We start from the raw sequence: 18337 nt of genomic DNA on the forward strand, positions 1-18337 counted from the left end.
GATTCCTAAAGTCTTTCAAGCATCTACAAGGTCCAAGTCAGGAGTGTGATAGAATATTCCCCACTTGCCTGGAGGAGTGGAGCTCCAACATACTTAAGTAACTTGACAGCATTCAGGACAAAACATCCCATACAAACAGACAGTCACTTCACCACTGACTCTCAGTAGCAGCAGTGTGTACTCTCTAGAAAATGCATTGCAGAAATCACAGAGGATCCTTAAGCAGCATATTCTAAACCTATAACCACTCCCACTTGGAAGAACTAGGGCAGCAGATACATGGAAATACTGCCTGTACATTCCCCTCCAAGCGATTCACCATTTTGACTTGAAAGTATATTGCCGTTCCTTTACTATTGCTGGGTCAAAATCCTGGAATTCCTTCCCTGACTGCATTGTGGGTCAACCTACAGTTCATGAACTGCAGCGCGGAGAAAGTGAGGACTGCAGATGCCGGAGATCAGAGCTTAAAAATGTGTTGCTGGAAAAGCGCAGCAGGTCAGGCAGCATCCAAGGAACAGGAGAATTGACATTTCAGGCATAAGCCCTTCTTCAGGAACTGCAGCGATTCAATAAGACAGATCACCACCATCTTTGCAAGGCCAATTAGTGATGGACAATAACTGCTGGCCTAGCCGGTGACATTCACATCCCACAAGTGAATTTTCAAAAATCCCCAATATTAGCTTCTTGAATCTAAACCTTAGATTTTTGAACTTTTGATCAAAGGGATGAATTGCAAGGGACTTCTGCTAATCACTTTCACAAAAGATCCATGGAAAATTTCACTCAATTTGGCCAGGTTTTCAATGTCTCTTTAAAAACCTGCAATGAAATATCAGGAAGCCATCTATAGAAATTTAATTTCTTGTAGAATCTTTGACTAAAAATGACTGTGACAACTGAAAATAGACAATGATGATCTCCAGCAAGAGAAATATAACCATCACCCTTTGACATTCAGTGACATTATCATTGCTTAATTCTCCCAATAACAAAATCTCGGTTGTTAATTTTTATATAGAAATTAAACTGAACCAATTCCTAAAGCCTGTCCATGATTTGCAAGGCATAAGTGAGGAATGTGAATGGCATACTGCTATAAGTGGAGCTGCAATGACACTCAAGAAGCTTAACAACGTCCAGGACAATGCAGCTTACTTGATTGATACCCCATCCAACACCTTTAACATTCACTCCCTTCACCATCTTACCTGTTGCATCGCAGCAGCGTAAGGATCCTTCGAAATCAAACCCAAGACCTCCACCTCAACATTTATGGAGGGTGACTGTGAGCTCTTCCAAGTGCAGGAGGAAGATGACAACTCTTCCAAGCAAGCAGCTCTTATTGGATGTGATGGAAGAAATCAGCAAAATGAGGTTTCTTTAACCTACATATAGTACATCAAAGGGAACCAGAGCCTGAGGAGGATGGGAAAGATGAGTGACATTGTACTGTGGGTGCCAAATCCCACACACTCACTTCACCATCACTATCCTCAAGACAACAAACTTTGCACTTCACTCCTCTCTCGGCAAGCACCTCATACTTCCAGCTGAACAGACAGCACTCACCTTTGTCCTTTTGCTCTCTGGTAGCCATTCTTCACACTATCCTTGCACTAAATTCTTTTTCCACTCTCTCTCTGCAGAAGACGTATGAATATTCACATTTTTCTACTTTCTGCCTACGTGGGTGAATAGAGCAAGACAGGGACCCAGGGACGGTGGATGGTCCTCCAGTGATTGACATCTTATGACTCACTGGCAATACATGTACTCTGGGCCCACCAGAAGGAAGCTTTGGCCCAGGAGGTCAAAAAGGTCAGCAGCAACCTCTGAAAGCTTCAGCCTTCGTAGGCACTGTTTGCAGACTCCCAAAAGAGATGACATGTGTGGGGGAATCTGGTCTCCTTGCAACTGGATCTCACTGCTGGCTTGTGGAGGGACATGTGGCTGAGCAGATGGAGCTGTTGTTCCTGCCTTTGATGGGTGGTGCTACAGGTCCTAGTGATGTTTCCACTCTTGCCCATCAGCAAGGATGCAAGCTAGAGCAGTACAATGAGCTCAATGTGATTGTGATGCCTGCCACCATATATACATGCCTCTGCAAGTGCGGGATGTCCTGGACAGGGGAGATGAAGACTTTAATGGACTTTCAAATCACTTCTAAGCAATGAAAACACTCAAATCAGTAAGCAGCATCCTCCTATCTGGTCATGACTAAAGCCCTTCAGTTTCATTGATCAAAACCTTACTGTCTTGTCAGTTTCACTGACTGTACCTTAAAAATGGAAAGCAGCGAAATCAGGGATTACGGGTTAAAGAGTTACTTCATTGTTCTTTAAGCAACTTCGCCAGATTCTCACCTCAGTGAAAGTCATTAAAAAGGAGGGATGATGTTGAGATCCCAACCTAATGTCATCTTCAGGGCATTTAACTCCCTCTGCACATTTCCTGTACTGGGAATCCGGATACAACTTTTGTAAGGCCATCAGAGACATCAAAGAGGCAATACTGAACTAAGCTTCAGACCCAGACCAACCACACAGATACCAGTCACTCGTGGCAAGGCCTACAAAAAGTAATGAGCTACAAAGTGAAGACAAAACTTCAGAATCGCAGGTAACAAGTACATTTCTACCCAAGGAGCTCAATGCATCATATGCTCACTTTGAACAGAAGGGACGATATCACCTGTCCCATCAGCCTCGGATGCACCCCCATCCATGGTCACAATCGCAGACGTTAGATTGGTCTTCTTGCGAGTGAACCCTTGGAAGGCACTGGTCTGGATGGCGTCCCCAGCCATGCACTCAGATCCTGTGCAGACCAGCCGGAGAGGGTAGTCACAGACATCTTTAATCGCTCCTTACTAGCATCTGAAGTCCCCACCTGCTTCAAGAAGAGCATCATTATCCTGATGCCAAAGAAAAACCATGCAGCGTGCCTCAATCATTACTGCCCAGTAGCTTAGACTTCCACGACTAGCTTCTCATAATTATGGCTCAACCAATTCTTCTTTATCCTTTGCATTTTGCCAAGACATAAAGAGTCCACGGTGGACACCAGCTCCCTGGACCTACACGCATCCCTGGAACACCTGATAACAAGGATACCTACATTAGACTCCTACTTATTGACTACAGTTCCATCTTCATCATAATTCCAAACAACTCCATCTCCAAACTCTGAGACCTTGGTCTCAGCTCCCCCCTCTGTAACTGAATCCTGGTGTTCCTGACCCATAGACCGCAATCAGTAAGAATAGATGACAATGCCTCCTCCACCATAATCCTCAATACTGGTACCCCGCAAAGCTGTGCACTCATCCCCCTACAATACTACTATACCACACCACTGTGTGGCCAAATTCCACCAACTCCATTTACAAACTTGCTGACCACAACACCACAGAATGTAACAAAGAAATTTTGAATGCTTAGCAACATGGTGTAAAGTCAACTATCTCTCTAACAACATCAGCAAAATAAAGGAACTGGTCATTGACTTCAGGAAGCAGAGTGGAGGACACGTCCCTGTCTGCATCAATGGGGCTGAGGTGGAGCTGGTCGAGAGTATCAGGTTTCTGGGAGTGATAATCACCAGCAAGCTGTCCTGGACCACCCAAGAAAGAACATCAAAGTCTCTATTTCCTGAGGAGGTTAAGAAAGTTCAGTATACTCAGAAAGACTCTAATTTTTATAGGATGCTTTCTTTGGTGTATCTACCTGGATGCATCACAGTAAGGTATGGTAGCTGCTCTGTCCAAGATCACAAGAAACACAGCCCAGTCCACCACGCAAACCAGCCTTCCATCCGCTGACTCCATCTATACTTCCTGTTGCCTCAGGAAAGCAACCAACATAAGTATGTAAGTTAGCTTGCTGAGCTTGAAGGTTTGTTTTCGGATGTTTTGTCACCATGACTAGGTAACATCATCAGTGAGAGTCTCTGGTGAAGTGCTGGTGGTATAACCTGCCTCTCTGTCTGTAGCTCTTGGTTTCTTAAGGTGGGTGATATCATTGCTGGTTCTTTTCTTCAAGGGAAGGTAAATAGGGTCTAAATCGATGTTTATTGATAGAGTTCTAGTTAGAATGCTCTGCCTCTAAAGAATGCTTGTGTGTGTCTTTATGCTAGGATGTGTGTGTTGTCCCAGTCAAAGTGGTGTCCTTCTTTGTCTGTATGTATAGAAACTAGTGAGAGTGGGTCATGTCTTTTGGTGGCCAGCTGGTGTTCATATATCCTGGTGGCAGGTTTCCTGCTAGTTTGTCCAATGTAGTGTTTTTTTATATAGCTCTTGCCTGGTATCGTGTAAACGATGTTAATTTTGATTGAGATATCTAAGCCCTCCCACCCCGGTTATACACTTTTCCATCAGGCAGAAGGATACAAAGATTTGAATACACATGTGAATAGATTCAAGAACAGCTTTTCCCCCTGCAGTTATTAGACTTTTGAATAGACCTCTCACATATTAATTCTGATCTCTCTTCCTGCATCTTCTCTGCTATAACACTGTATTCTGTTCTGCTATCCTGATGCATTTTGTTGGTACAATCTGCCTGTTGGTATAATACATAAAACAACACTTTGCACTGTATTTCAGTACATGTGATGACAACAACAACAAATGAAACTCAAGCTCACATCTTCATTTGCCTGGAAAAATTTCCTTTAGGTTCTGATCTGAACTAGGTTTAATATTCTCAGACATAGAGCTCAGATAATAACATGAAGTGAAGTGAAGTGCTTAATGCTGATACAGTTAACTCCCATGTCAAGAGTAATTTGAACATAAATGTTTACCCCCCCCCCCCCAAACTAATATTTAACATCAGAAAAATAATTGTTACTCAGGACTATAACATTTATAGTTACTGAAGTTGTGTCAGGCACTAATACAGGAGGTTCTCCACTGATCATTTTATACTTGTCATCCAAGATGATTTGGTGAGGCCTTCTGTCGTGTATTGGTTAGAGCCATTAGCGTCACAGCAACTTGACAATTGACTGTTGTTTCAAACAAGAATTAGGTAAGTGTAAATTTTGAATGCATGAGTATCTGAAAACAAAATTTGTCCTGCTTTTGGCTTCTGCAGTAAAGGCTACTATTCCATCAGCTTGAGGATTATGTGATCACAATGCCACTGGGAGCTTTATCCCTTCAAAACTCCTCATTCAACATTATCAATTCTGTAAGTAATCTGCGAGTACTGGGGTGATTGAATGTGATTACACTATTGGACTTGCAATAAAACTAGTCCCAAACACTCATTTTGTACTACTTTATATTCACTGATCTTTTCTCCTTCCTTTAGGCAAGCCTGTAATGATAATAACGGAGTACATGGAGAATGGATCTCTCGACTCATTTCTGAGGGTAGGGCCTGCTTTCTAATTAATACTCTGGTAATTTGTTATTATTGAAGTGATGACTCACCCAAAGGAGAGACTCTGCCTACGTCCTTAAAACACATGGAGACGAATTGTTATGAGCAGATTTATTTCTAGATTAGTTTGCTCATCAAGAACATGTTTGGATGTATATACACATTACTCTCCTTTCTGCCTAGTTGCTTTCACGAATGCTACTCTCGATATCATTGCAATTGTTAACTGTTGCCCTTCGTCATTGCAAGTGGTGTCATTATCTAGAATGCAGCATGAAGTTAGTTCAGCCTCTGTTCCTTCTGGCCAAAATTGAAGTTACTTTTAGTCATATGATAATTGCTGCCTCAGAATTCTTCAGCAATAACTTTGTGCGTCACCTTCATTAGAGAGCCAGGTCCAGTGTGATTTGCTTCAGGTTTCTTCATACACGGTGTGCAGCTTTTCCATACAGCACAATTTCACAGCGGCAACAGACAGCTTGGCTGCACAACAATACTTCATACTTGGTCCAGATTAATAATCCTATCATGTTTCTTCCGCCATTTTGAATCATTTATTACTTCTTTGCCACTTCCCTTAATATGAAAGGTACACTGTTTAAACTGCCCTGTCAAATGATGTGGCTTCATGAAAAAATATTTCAGCAGATTTTGTACAGACATTGTAGAAAAACCCCACTTCATTGCACCTACCAAATGCTGTCTATATCATAGGAGAGTGTAAACTTTCAAAGACAGGAAGGAGATTTGAAGCACCACAATCCAGATACAAGACCCATCTACTTTTTAGTGGCATTTAACTGTTAGACACAGATCCAGTTGGGAAATTTCGTCAGTGAATTTGGAAATCAATCTTCATTCTCTGAATTCATAACATTGGACACCCAGAGCAGATGCTGAATTGAATGATATTATTTCAGTAATTTCAGGGGTACTGCATAAGGTCTGAAACCTACCTATCTCAATTTGGAAGTGAAGACAATTCCAGAGAGAATAGTTAAAGTCATTGAACTAAACTAGCAGTTTGGGAATTGGTTGATGGACCATCGAAGTTTGTTGCTCATTCAAAACCTCCTTGTTTCATTTGGGGAAGATGGGGGATTTCCTGGGTTCTTGGTTTACCTTAGGCAGGCTATTGCTTTATAGACAATAGACAATAGACAATAGATGCAGGAGTAAGCCATTCTGCCCTTCGAGCCTGCACCGCCATTCAATATGATCATGGCCGATCATTCCTAATCAGTATCCTGTTCCAGCCTTATCTCCATACCCCTTGACTCCACTATCTTTAAGAGCTCTATCCAATTCTTTCTTAAATGAATCCAGAGACTGGGCCTCCACTGCCCTCTGGGGCAGAGCATTCCACACAGCCACCACTCTCTGGGTGAAGTAGTTTCTCCTCATCTCTGTCCTAAATGGTCTACCCCGTATTTTTAAGTTGTGTCCTCTGGTTCGGCACTCCCCCATCAACGGAAATATGTTCCCTCCTGCCAGAGTGTCCAGTCCTTTCATAATCCTATACGTTTCAATCAGATCCCCTCTCAGTCTTCTAAACTCAAGGGTATACAAGCCCAGTCGCTTCAGTCTTTCCGTGTAAGGCAATCCTGCCATTCCTGGAATTGACCTTGTGAACGTACGCTGCACTCCCTCAATAGCCAGAATGTCTTTCCTCAAATTTGGAGACCAGAACTGTACACAGTACTCCAGGTGTGGTCTCACCAGGGCCCTGTACAGCTGCAGAAGCACCTCTTTGCTTCTATACTCAATCCCTCTTGTTATGAAGGCCAGCATGCTATTAGCCTTCTTCACGACCTGCTGTACCTGCATGCTTGCCTTCATTGACTGGTGGACAAGAACACCCAGATCTCTCTGAACAGCCCCTTTACCTAATTTGATACCATTGAGGTAGTAATCTGCCTTCCTGTTCTTGCCACCAAAGTGGATAACCAGACATTTATCCACATTAAACTGCATCTGCCATGCATCTGCCCACTCACCTAACTTGTCCAGGTCACCCTGTAATCCCCTAACATCCTCATCACATTTCACCCTACCACCTAGCTTTGTGTCATCAGCAAATTTGCTAATGTTATTGCTGATACAATCTTCTATATCATTTACATATATTGTAAAAAGCTGCGGTCCCAGCACGGATCCCTGCGGTACCCCACTGGTCACTGCCTGCCATTTCGAAATGGAGCCGTTAATCACTACCCTTTGTTTCCTATTAGCCAACCAATTCTCTATCCAATCTAGTACTTTGCCCCCAATCCCGTGCGCCCTAATTTTACTCACTAACCTCTTATGTGGGACTTTATCAAAAGCTTTCTGAAAGTCCAGGTACACTACATCCACTGGATCTCCCTCGTCCATCTTCCGAGTTACATCCTCAAAAAATTCAAGAAGATTAGTCAAGCATGATTTCCCCTTCATAAATCCATGCTGACTCTGTCCTATCCTGTTACTATTATCCAGATGTGCCGTAATTTCATCCTTTATAATAGACTCCTTTAACGGAGGTTTAGACATTTCTGAGAAAGAATGGACTTCTTCCATTTGGAAAATAATGCAGGAAGCTAAGTTGGTTATTTTAAGATGTACAGACAGGATTGCAAATTAAATAACTCAAGATTATATGCTTTTGAACTTTACTCAGTGTAATTCGGAACAATGTAGTAAGACTGCATTATTAGCTGAGTAATGATTATTAATTTTTTAATATATTCACGACTGGAAATTGATCATTGGCAATTGATAATTGATTCAGTAACAGCAGAAGAAATTAGCTGGTTCACATCAATTTAGCAAAACCCATATTTCCCTAAATTTGTACTTGTGACTATTCAAGTGCTTTGATCCTCTCATTTACTTGGTAATATAGAAAGCAAGATAAATATTTTGATGGCTAAGGGACTGATTTCTGGCTTGATTCAGTTGGGATTGGGGGCTAGGGCATAGGTCCTCCAGGTCTGGTAGCTGGGGCATTTCATAAGAGGGCAAGACATTACCCTCAAGTTTCACTTGGTTCAGCTAAATGATATTGGATGGGAGTTCCCAGTAATACCAGTTGTGAAGGTTTATAATTAGTGATTATACAAATAATTGAGTATGAAGAATCAATGTTCTGCATCCATAGGATGTCAGAATGGTGATAGGTTTCTGATAAAAATGGTGGGTATTGTATACAAAGTATAATGTGACAATTAAAAACTGTTTACTTCAGAGGTATCATTAAAAAGCTGGGAACATAAATCACTAATTTTTAATTATTCAGTTGCCAATTAGTCAGTTGCCAACACATGCTGTTCTTGCCAGCATGGGACAGTGAGCTCAGTTGGCTGGACAGCTGGTTTGCACTGCAGAGTGACGTCAACAGTGTGGGTTCGATTCCTGCACCACCTGAGGTTGCCATGAAGGACTCTCCTTCTCAATCTTTCCTCTTGCCAGAGATGTGTTGAAACCACCACCAGTTGCCTCCATGTGATGAGAAAACAACCCTAAGGTCTGTCAGGATTGTGGCAACTCGACCTTTACCTTCTTGCTAACGAGGCATTGAGCAAGTAAATGAAAAGAATAAGCCAGCAAATAGCACTTGTATCGGCCTGTGAAGTTAAGTATATTTTGGCTGGTCTCCAGATCATCCTTTCTAAAAGTATATAAAAAGGCCTTCTTGTGGTGCAGTGGTAATCTTTGAGGCAGGAATCCCAGGTTCAAGTCTCACCTGCTCCAGAGGTGTGTGTAATAACATCTGAAGTATATGAGAACTCAAACCAAGACTTGTGAAATCAGCATATTAAATTCTACCTGATATTTTCTCATGCATTACATTTCATTATTTATTCATTCCCAATAGGGCAGATTTCATTTTGAGCTTCCTTGATTTGTTATCTGAATGCTCTTTGATTATTACGATGGTGGAGGTGCCGTTGTTGGACAAAGTTAAAAATCACACAACATCAGGTTATAGTCCAACAGGTTTATTTGGAAGTACAAGCATTCAGAGCGCCGATCCTTCATCGGGTAGCTAGTGGAGCAGGATCATAAGACATAGAATTTATAGCAAAAGATCTCAGGGTCATGCAACGGAAACAATATATTGATTAAACCTAGATTGCTGTTAAGTTTTTCATCTTTTAGAATGGGTTGCAGGTTTTGGTTCATTAGTATGTAAATCCCAGAACTTCTTTCAAGTCACATTCTTGAGATAACTTAAAGTTTTATGAAAAAAAAACCTCTCAGCTCAGACAATTCATTAAAGCTGTGAGGTTACAGTCTGTCTGTATCCTAATCTTGGGCCAGACTGATTCTATTTCCAAAGCAGGAATTTATAAAAAGTTACATAGATTGACTGCCTACACGTTGTGTGCTTTTTGGAATTAAATAGAATGTATCTGCAATTACAAATTCACCTTATAGACTTGTCTGTGTATGTGGGAGGGAGGGAGAGAACAAGAGCACAAGAGAAGAAGGGGGGGAGGAGGAGAGAGAGAGAGAGAGAGAGATAGGAGTGCGTGGGTGAGTGAGATTGTGGGGTGTCTGAGAGACAGCATGAGTGTGAGAGTATGTAAGAGTGTGAGAGAGAGAGAGAGAGAGAGTGTGTGTATGTGCATGTGCGTGTGAGTGTGCACATGCGTGCGCATGCGAGAGAGTGTGGAGTGTAGTGGGGTCACCTGTGACATGAACCCAAGATCCCGGTTGAGGCCATACCCATTGGTATCGAACTTGGCTATCAGTCTTTGCTCGGCCAGTCTGCTCAGGAAAAATCAGTCAGATTATTAATGAAGTTCTATTAAGGCCACCTCTCCAACTTGTAAGCAAGCAGAGAGAGATCTGTCATTTACTCAGTTTGACGACTACGTTAAAGTGAAGTAATGTAAGGCACTCCAAATAGCCATATGAGAAATGGAGCTGGAGAAGGAGAGATCTGGAGGGAGCCAAATTTTTTTCAAGAGATGGCTTCTATAAATGGTGGTGAAACAGAGGAGTCTGAAAACAGGATTCCAGAAAGCAGACTTCAGGTGACAAGAAAAGAGACTTGACTGACGAGTCATGTCCAGAGATCAAGTTTACACAAGAGGATAAAGTTGAAAGAAATTGCAGATCATGAGTTTAATTAAAATCGCCCTGTGCAGTCTTGTTTGATAATGGTAACAATGAATGATTAATTTTTGATTTTCCTCAACTGACTTTTAATAGCTCCGACTTTTCATAGACTAAAATTGTTTCAAAAAGGAGAAACATCCCAGCTTAAAGTTGGCTGCAATGATCCTCTAACTATAGGTTGCACTATTACACATAACCAACATTCAATCTGAACTGAAATTAATATGCATCAAAATGACTGAAACCAGGCACTCAGATCTGTGTCCACTGCTGGATTGACAACCTTCTGAAAGTTTCATATCTTGGGACGAAAGCTGCCTGAGGATTATCCAATTTTTTGAAAAAATAAACCATATGGAAGAGTACACAGGTGACAGATTTTCAACAGAGCGGGTGCAAGTTAGAGAGAGAGAGAGAGAGAGAGAGAGAGAGAAGAAAATAGATTTATAGATGAGGTCTTGAAAGGTTTGCTCCCTCTTTCTCTCAGATTCTCTCAAACTCACAAAACATCAATTTGGAGTAATATGTATTTGTGGAGAACTCAAGGATACCAATAAATTTTTACACTGCAGAAGGTTTAAAAAAAAATCAAGTAAATAATTGTGGTCTCAGGCTAAATTCTAACACTTCAAGGACCCAAGACATTCTCAATACTATATATTGTAGACTCAGTCACACAGCGTATAGACAGACCCTTTGGTCCAACCTGTTCATGCCTACCAGGTCTCCCAGACTAAACGAGTGCCACTTGCCTGTGTTTGACCTACCTCCCTCTAAGGAGGAGAAAGTGAGGACTGCAGATGCTGGAGATCAGAGCTGAAAATGTGTTGCTGGAAAAACACAGCAGGACAGGCAGCATCCAAGGAACAGGAGAATCGACGTTTCGGGCATCAGCCCTTCCTCAGGTTTTTCCAGCAACACATTTTCAGCTCCCACCTCCCTCTAAACCTTTCCTACTCAAGTCCCTGTCCAAATGCCTTTTAAAATGTTGCAACTACACATATATTCTTGATTTTTCTTTTTTTGGACTAGACATTATTCAAAGCTATCTTAAATTCTACCACTGAAGAAAGCCTGATAATTTGCTCCTTAATTTTAACCAGGCTGTCTTTTAAGTGTGTCACAGCTACTTGCTAAAAAGAACTAAACATCTTTGTTGCACCCATCAAGGGGGTTGAAAAGAGGGGCTGGCTCTAACAGGGATAAATGTAAATGACACCCAAGATGGTAAAATTATACCCTAATTCAAGCTAACTGCAAACTTCCTGGAATTCCATGGTAATGCTCATTTCACCTCATTCCATTTTCTTCTGAATATTAAGAGAAGCAATTGAGAGCTCAAATACTCTGTCACAAATTAGGGTGGGGTGAAGAAACTCCTTTGAAAATGGACTACTGTGCAAGACTTCATTCCCTCAGAGACTCACTTTATGATTTTGCAGCAATGCTATATTCTGTTTAAAGTGAAACTCCTGTTATAAATAGATGTGGTGTGAGATTCTCTCAGGATATAATAGGAAGTCAGTTCAGAGCTAATGGAGAAGAATTCCTGCTGTTTTCACGTCTGTAGACATTTGTTGTTCAGACTATGTCTATATTTAACTCAGCTTTAGTATGGATTTATTCCTCTCAGGATTATTACTTAATTGAACAAAAAATTGATAATGATATTTTATATTTATATTTAGAAACGTGATGGACAATTCACAGTCATCCAGCTAGTTGGAATGCTCAGAGGAATTGCGTCAGGAATGAAATATCTTTCAGACATGAACTACATACATCGAGACCTTGCAGCAAGGAACATTCTTGTGAACGGCAATTTTGTCTGCAAGGTCTCAGATTTCGGGCTGTCAAGAGTTCTAGAGGATGACCCAGAGGCTGCCTATACAACTAGGGTGAGTGGACACATCAAGCAGCATTTACTGGCACTTCAACACTATTTTAACAGATAGTGCTAACCATTGTTCAGTGATAAACACTCTCACTTGGAAGCTGCTGGGTTCAAGCCCCTGCTGAGAATCAAAATCTTGGTTGCTTCTCCAAATGCAGCACTGAGGGCAACTGCATCGTGAATTTGGAATGAAAATGATAATGGTGAACATGTTAAAATTCGGTCATCAACAGTCTCACGCTATCAGAACTCTAAGAAAGGAATGAGAGAACAGTACCAGACAGCTGTAACTGGTATGTTATACAATAGAATGCAATTTAAATGTTTACAGAAACCTCTGAATATCTGGAAACAGCCATTCTTTGGTAACATAGAAATGGAGATGCAGCAGACTTCAAGTACGGAGAGTCTGGCTAACTAGAGTAGCCTCAAGAATGGACTGTAGACATCCAAAACCTCAAGGCTTCATGGTAGGCAGAATCCATGAGGATGGAATAACACAGGCATGTGACCATTAGAGCAGGAGCCATAGGTCAAAACAGACAGCAGCATTGATGGCCCCTTCTTTTAGAGATAACTTTAGGCAGAAAGCCCCATCTTCCCTCTCAGTTGTTCATATGGGGGATAGTGCTGTTTGAAGAACAGTAGATCTCTGTAAAACATTTTGGGTTAAACCAAGGTTGTGAAAGGTGCTACATTGATGCAAGACCTTTCTATCTTTCATTTGAATTCCTTCCCTGCAAAGTATCTAATTTTTTTTTGTAGCCAGCCAGCTCAGAGTCCATTCTCAACTGAGGAGATTCTAAGCTCCTGGTTATATTTTTTTTCTTTATTTTTGTAAAAAAACCCCGCCCTACCACCTAACTGTGGTAGTGCTTATATTTTTCCCCAGCACCCATGTTGTGTGTGTGCAGATGTGAGACACAGTCAAACACAATAGGTGTACAATTCTTTCTTCCTGGTGGTGGAAATTGAATAAAGTTACCTTTAGTTTGGAAGCTACAATATCTGGATTGGCCTGGTCACCTCAAAAGCTCTCTGCCTGGTTTTAGCAATCTAAGAAAAAAGTACCCATGAGACTTGTGGTCAATCTGGAATTTGAAAGTAAGAACCTCCGATTAATTACAAACTTTTTATAAATATTTAATTCTTTGAACTTTTAATTATTCATATCTAGTAAACTGATGTGGACATGGAATCAGAGAACTTTAGGAGGGAAGAAGGTCACTCTGCTGACGGTACACTGGTACAGACTGGTTAAAAGAGCTGTCCAGTTTAGTCTAACTCCCCACATGTCAAATTGCCTTTTGTGCAATCGGGTTAGCAACTCAAAGTGAAGCTGTTACAGATTTTCTTTTCCCCCTCTTCTAAATGTAAATACATAGCTGTGGCATAAGGAATGTACTTATTCCTCCACTGTCCACCATTTAAGTTAAAACTGAAGTAACAGCAGGGATGAAACAGCACATGCTGTTGCATACCTGCTCTTGTTTCATTATTTATTCTGCAAGCTACCCCACTGAACCAAAGGGAGCAGCACTCTGTCGCTTGTCAGATCACGTTACCCTTTAGCAGCGCACAGCTCCTTTCTGCTTATATCACATGCTTTAGTGGGGAAATAGCTAGCCGGCTTAAACTCCCTGATTTTGAAAACCCTTATCTGTTCCTCCCACTGGGCTTCAGCTAGAAAGCTAGTTCATCAAGTGTGAAAACTTTTCACATTTCCAGTGTAGAATCCTCAGAATCAGATTCCTTCAATTACTATGGAACCCACTTTCCTCACTCTTTCAACTGGCAAATTTCCCAATTATTCTTCCAGTTCTTTAGACAAATTATTTTATCAGATTTCTGCTTACTGATCAACTTGTCACACAAAAACAATTTCCCCCTCCTTCAATCAAAACCCCTCATTTTCATAATCTATTAGTACACACAAAAGGTTAAGATCAAACCCAGGGAGAGGAATTCACCTTCAGCAATCCTTCTGCGTGACTGAAGGCTCTCAGCTCCTGGTAACATTCTGGTAAGAGTTCTCTCCAAGTTCTTGAAATCATTTCCAAAAGGTGAGACTCCCAGAATTGTACACAATACTTCAGATGAGGCCCAAACAACAAGTTACAATGGTTTAACGTAATTTCCCTGTTTTTAATAAGCCCCCACTGACAATGCCAAATATCCGAATCACCCCTTTAACTACCTTAGCACCATTTCTTCACTGCCACTGAGTCAATATTCCCAGATTTCCCTGTCTAATTATGAAATTATATACACGCACAGATAATCATTTTACATTTATCTTTGCTTCAAATTTATCACTGTGTCTCACTTATGCTTGTAATGTGCTTTCAGGGAGGAAAGATCCCCATCCGATGGACAGCCCCAGAGGCCATTGCCTACCGTAAATTCACTTCAGCCAGTGATGTATGGAGTTATGGGATTGTTATGTGGGAAGTTATGTCATACGGAGAGAGGCCTTATTGGGAAATGTCCAATCAAGATGTAAGCAACAAAACCCCATGAACTTGTTTCAACCGTGTGCTGCCAGTTTTAAGTGCGAGACCTTTGTAGTAATGTTGTCTAGCGCAAGAATGTCCATTGTACTCTTGGTTTGGTGTCTACCAACTTTCTGCCTTCCACCTCCCCGAGAGCGTTGACATTTTGTGGAGATGCAGATCACAGGCTGATCTGACACATTTATCAGTTATTTACAAGAGTAAACTTCAACAGTCATGTATTCACAAGCCAAAAGAGAAAATGCTGGAAAATCTCATCAGGTCTGGCAGCATCTGTAAGGAGAGAAAAGAGCTAACGTTTTGAGTCTAACTGACCCTTTGTTCACAAGCCATTGAACTAAATGAGATATCACAACTAATTCTAAATTTTATCTGCACTCAGTGCCAATGCACCTTTCAGTGTTTCCGAGATAGAAAATGTTTGACTGGTTTCACTCTCACTTATCAAGAGACACTGAAAGCAACTATAGCACCCTTATTACTGTTTAAACTGGGAAAACTAAAATAGATTCAGAGATTGAATCAGGGACCTAGCTAGAAAAACTCATTTAGATATTTAATTTGTCTCAAGAGAACCGACCAGAAAAATATCACTTATCTCATCAACCACCACAGATACTTGAGCTCCCAAGTAAGCAGACAGTTGGAAGGCAAAATCTCCAGTGAGAGAAACAACTATAACACACCTAATATATTGTTATTGCAATCAAGTTATTGCATTTTAATCAGTGAGTCAAACAGTGCATTGCATAACAAGTGCTCATTTTTAGTAAATGATTATTTTGAACATCTCGAATGACTGAAGTTGCATTCAGTCAAATGGAATCGTGATACCAGACACCGAGAAAGCATAGATAACAAGCCTCCTCTACAATGTGCACATCATTTTGTAGAGAAGAACCAAATAAGGAACACCTTAGACAGAATGCCAAAATGCCTGCTTGAGATCTCCAAAGTGGATTCCTTCAATAAACAGTTAAAATTTTATAATGAAAATATGTGCAAAAGTTAATTTTCATGGAAGAAATTGAGATCTAATGGACCAATAGACCATTTTCATCCTAACTGTGTTGTCTTATTATTTTATATACCTGTGAACAGATGCAACAATTGAACAACTGATGGTTACCAATGCTCACACTACATTGGAATTATTTCAGTTTATAACAAAGGTTTAAAACAAAATATTGCAAATACTGGAAGTAAAAACTCAGCAGATTAGACAGCATCTCTGGAATGGTGTCAATATCTGTTGGCTGTTTCTCTTTCCATGGATGCTACCAGACCTGAATTTCTCCAGCACTTTCTATTTTTTACTTCATTCCAAAGAGAGTTTCCTTCTAAAGCTATGCCAAACGATTTGCATAGGCTGATCTATTTCTTCCCCTCAATCCATGTTTGTAAAATAATTTGTGAACAATGTTCAAACGGTCAGTGATTGAGATGGTTTCAGTGCATCGTTAGTCACTCTGAGAAGATGTATTTTAATTCACAATCTAGCTATTTGTCACAATCCAGCTGAAATATATGCATACTCCGAATTACAATTGAAGGTTAACCTGTACGCGCTCACTGAAAGCTCACAGACTGTCCCCAAGTGCTGACTAGAATATTTAACATGGGTAATAATTTATTTCAAAATCAGAAAAATACCTCGATTATTCATCTTGCACAGTATTCAGGCCTGTGCTATTGTCTGTTAGTTTTGCTTAGCTGTATGTGTGGCCTATGAGTCATTGAACCATTAATATAAAGCAGTCCATTGGACCTTACTGCAAGGACCAGAGACTGTAGGTAACAAACATGTAAATCAGTGAAAGCCAGGGTAAAACTCTTGCATTTTCTGCAGGTGATTAAAGCAATCGATGAGGGATATCGCTTGCCAGCACCAATGGATTGTCCTGCTGTCCTTCATCAGCTGATGCTAGACTGCTGGCAGAAAGCACGTGGAGACAGACCCAAGTTCGGTCAGATAGTGAACATTCTCGACAAGCTGATACGAAACCCCAGTTGCCTCAAAACTCTAGCCAATGATGCAGCTTGGTAAGATTTAACAGATGTTAAATGTGAAAACGGAACGCATAGTTTCAAAGGCCAGATCGAAAGAAACTCACTTTGAGCCGCTAGTAAAAGTTTTCAGCTCCTGTTCACCAGGATTTCGTTTTTGTGTATACACAGGTCAGGCAATTCCTTACAAGATCCATGCACACCAGACTCATCAGCTATTACTACAGTAGATGAATGGCTTGATGGTATCAAAATGGGCCAGTACAAGGAGAACTTTGCTTCAGCTGGTTATACTACACTGGATACTGTTGTGTATATAAACAGCAGGTACTGTAAGAGTTGATAAATTGCTTTTATTTACGAGGATATTGAAAATAGCACCAAAAGTACATTTGTCTGAGACAGCTAATTCCTGTTACACTAACTCCTCAAATGTATTCCTTTCTTCAGTCAGTCATACTGCGCATGATCATAGATGCAGTTCAATGTAATTCCTTGCTTTAAGAAAGAATTGGAAACAAGCTTCACAAAGACTGCAAGAAGTGCGGCGAGGGAATCAAAAACTGCTTCGTGAGGCATTTTTGACTAGATTTAACCTGGCAGAGTTTAACTGCAAAAATGCAATTTTGTTTTAAATCCAAATAGGCCTGAGGGACAAGCCTTTTGATTCAACTCTTTCCAGTTGGTTCTGTTATTATGAGCAGCTCTTTTCTCCCCATCTGATTTCTTTTTGATCATCTGAAGATGGCATTTTGAGATTAGTTGGTTAACCAGCTGGCAGAGAGAGTAACCAAGTCTTCATAATGACATCTGGTTAACCAAAACATAATTCAAACCTCAATTGCCATTAGGCTTCATTCTGCCTTGACAATTAGCAAACGTGTTTACCAATGTATGTTTCTCATTGCTTCATCGGAGAAAAAGCAGTATATATTTGAACATTTTAATTACACAAAGCTGCTAATTTGCAGTGAATATTGTATGGATGAACTAGTATTATTCACATTAACTGGCTTCCCTTTGAAGAGATTTCTCTTGTTGGGTTCCAATTTGACTGTACATTTAATTTAAGACAAGTATGTGCTTTCTGTGCTATTTTTAGTGGCCTTGATGAACAAGTTTGAATTTTGTAGCAAAAGGAAATGCACACAACAGATCTTCTCCCTTAATTTTTCCATAGTAATAGGCAGAGTGATGCAGTAATAGGCAGAACTACCTGCAATCTCCAACACATGTTCTATTCCAACCTTTTTAATTAGTTCTCTTCTATATGGAATGGCCAGTTGTAAATATATATTATGTCCCAGAAGAACTTATTGTTTTGTAGAGATCGGTGATTAAGTATACAAAAATGATAACTGTTCCATGCCAAGACAATCTCTCTCCACCATATTCCTGAATTTTAATTTGCCTCACCAAGCCTCATG

General features: G+C 40.6%; 1 protein-coding gene across 2 annotated transcripts in view; it reads left to right on the top strand.

The window, feature by feature from the left end:
* The window catches only part of epha4b (eph receptor A4b), a 353857-nt gene that overhangs the window by 329399 nt on the left and 6121 nt on the right, over positions 1 to 18337 (top strand). For both annotated transcript variants that reach the window (XM_072572897.1, XM_072572898.1), the window contains exons 12-16: positions 5322 to 5383; positions 12185 to 12394; positions 14740 to 14889; positions 16753 to 16946; positions 17082 to 17237. In XM_072572897.1, the coding sequence (XP_072428998.1) occupies positions 5322 to 5383; positions 12185 to 12394; positions 14740 to 14889; positions 16753 to 16946; positions 17082 to 17237 (772 nt within the window). The remainder of the gene's footprint in view (positions 1 to 5321; positions 5384 to 12184; positions 12395 to 14739; positions 14890 to 16752; positions 16947 to 17081; positions 17238 to 18337) is intronic.

Source organism: Chiloscyllium punctatum, chromosome 6 (assembly GCF_047496795.1).
Source record: "Chiloscyllium punctatum isolate Juve2018m chromosome 6, sChiPun1.3, whole genome shotgun sequence".
Lineage (NCBI taxonomy): Eukaryota > Metazoa > Chordata > Chondrichthyes > Orectolobiformes > Hemiscylliidae > Chiloscyllium > Chiloscyllium punctatum.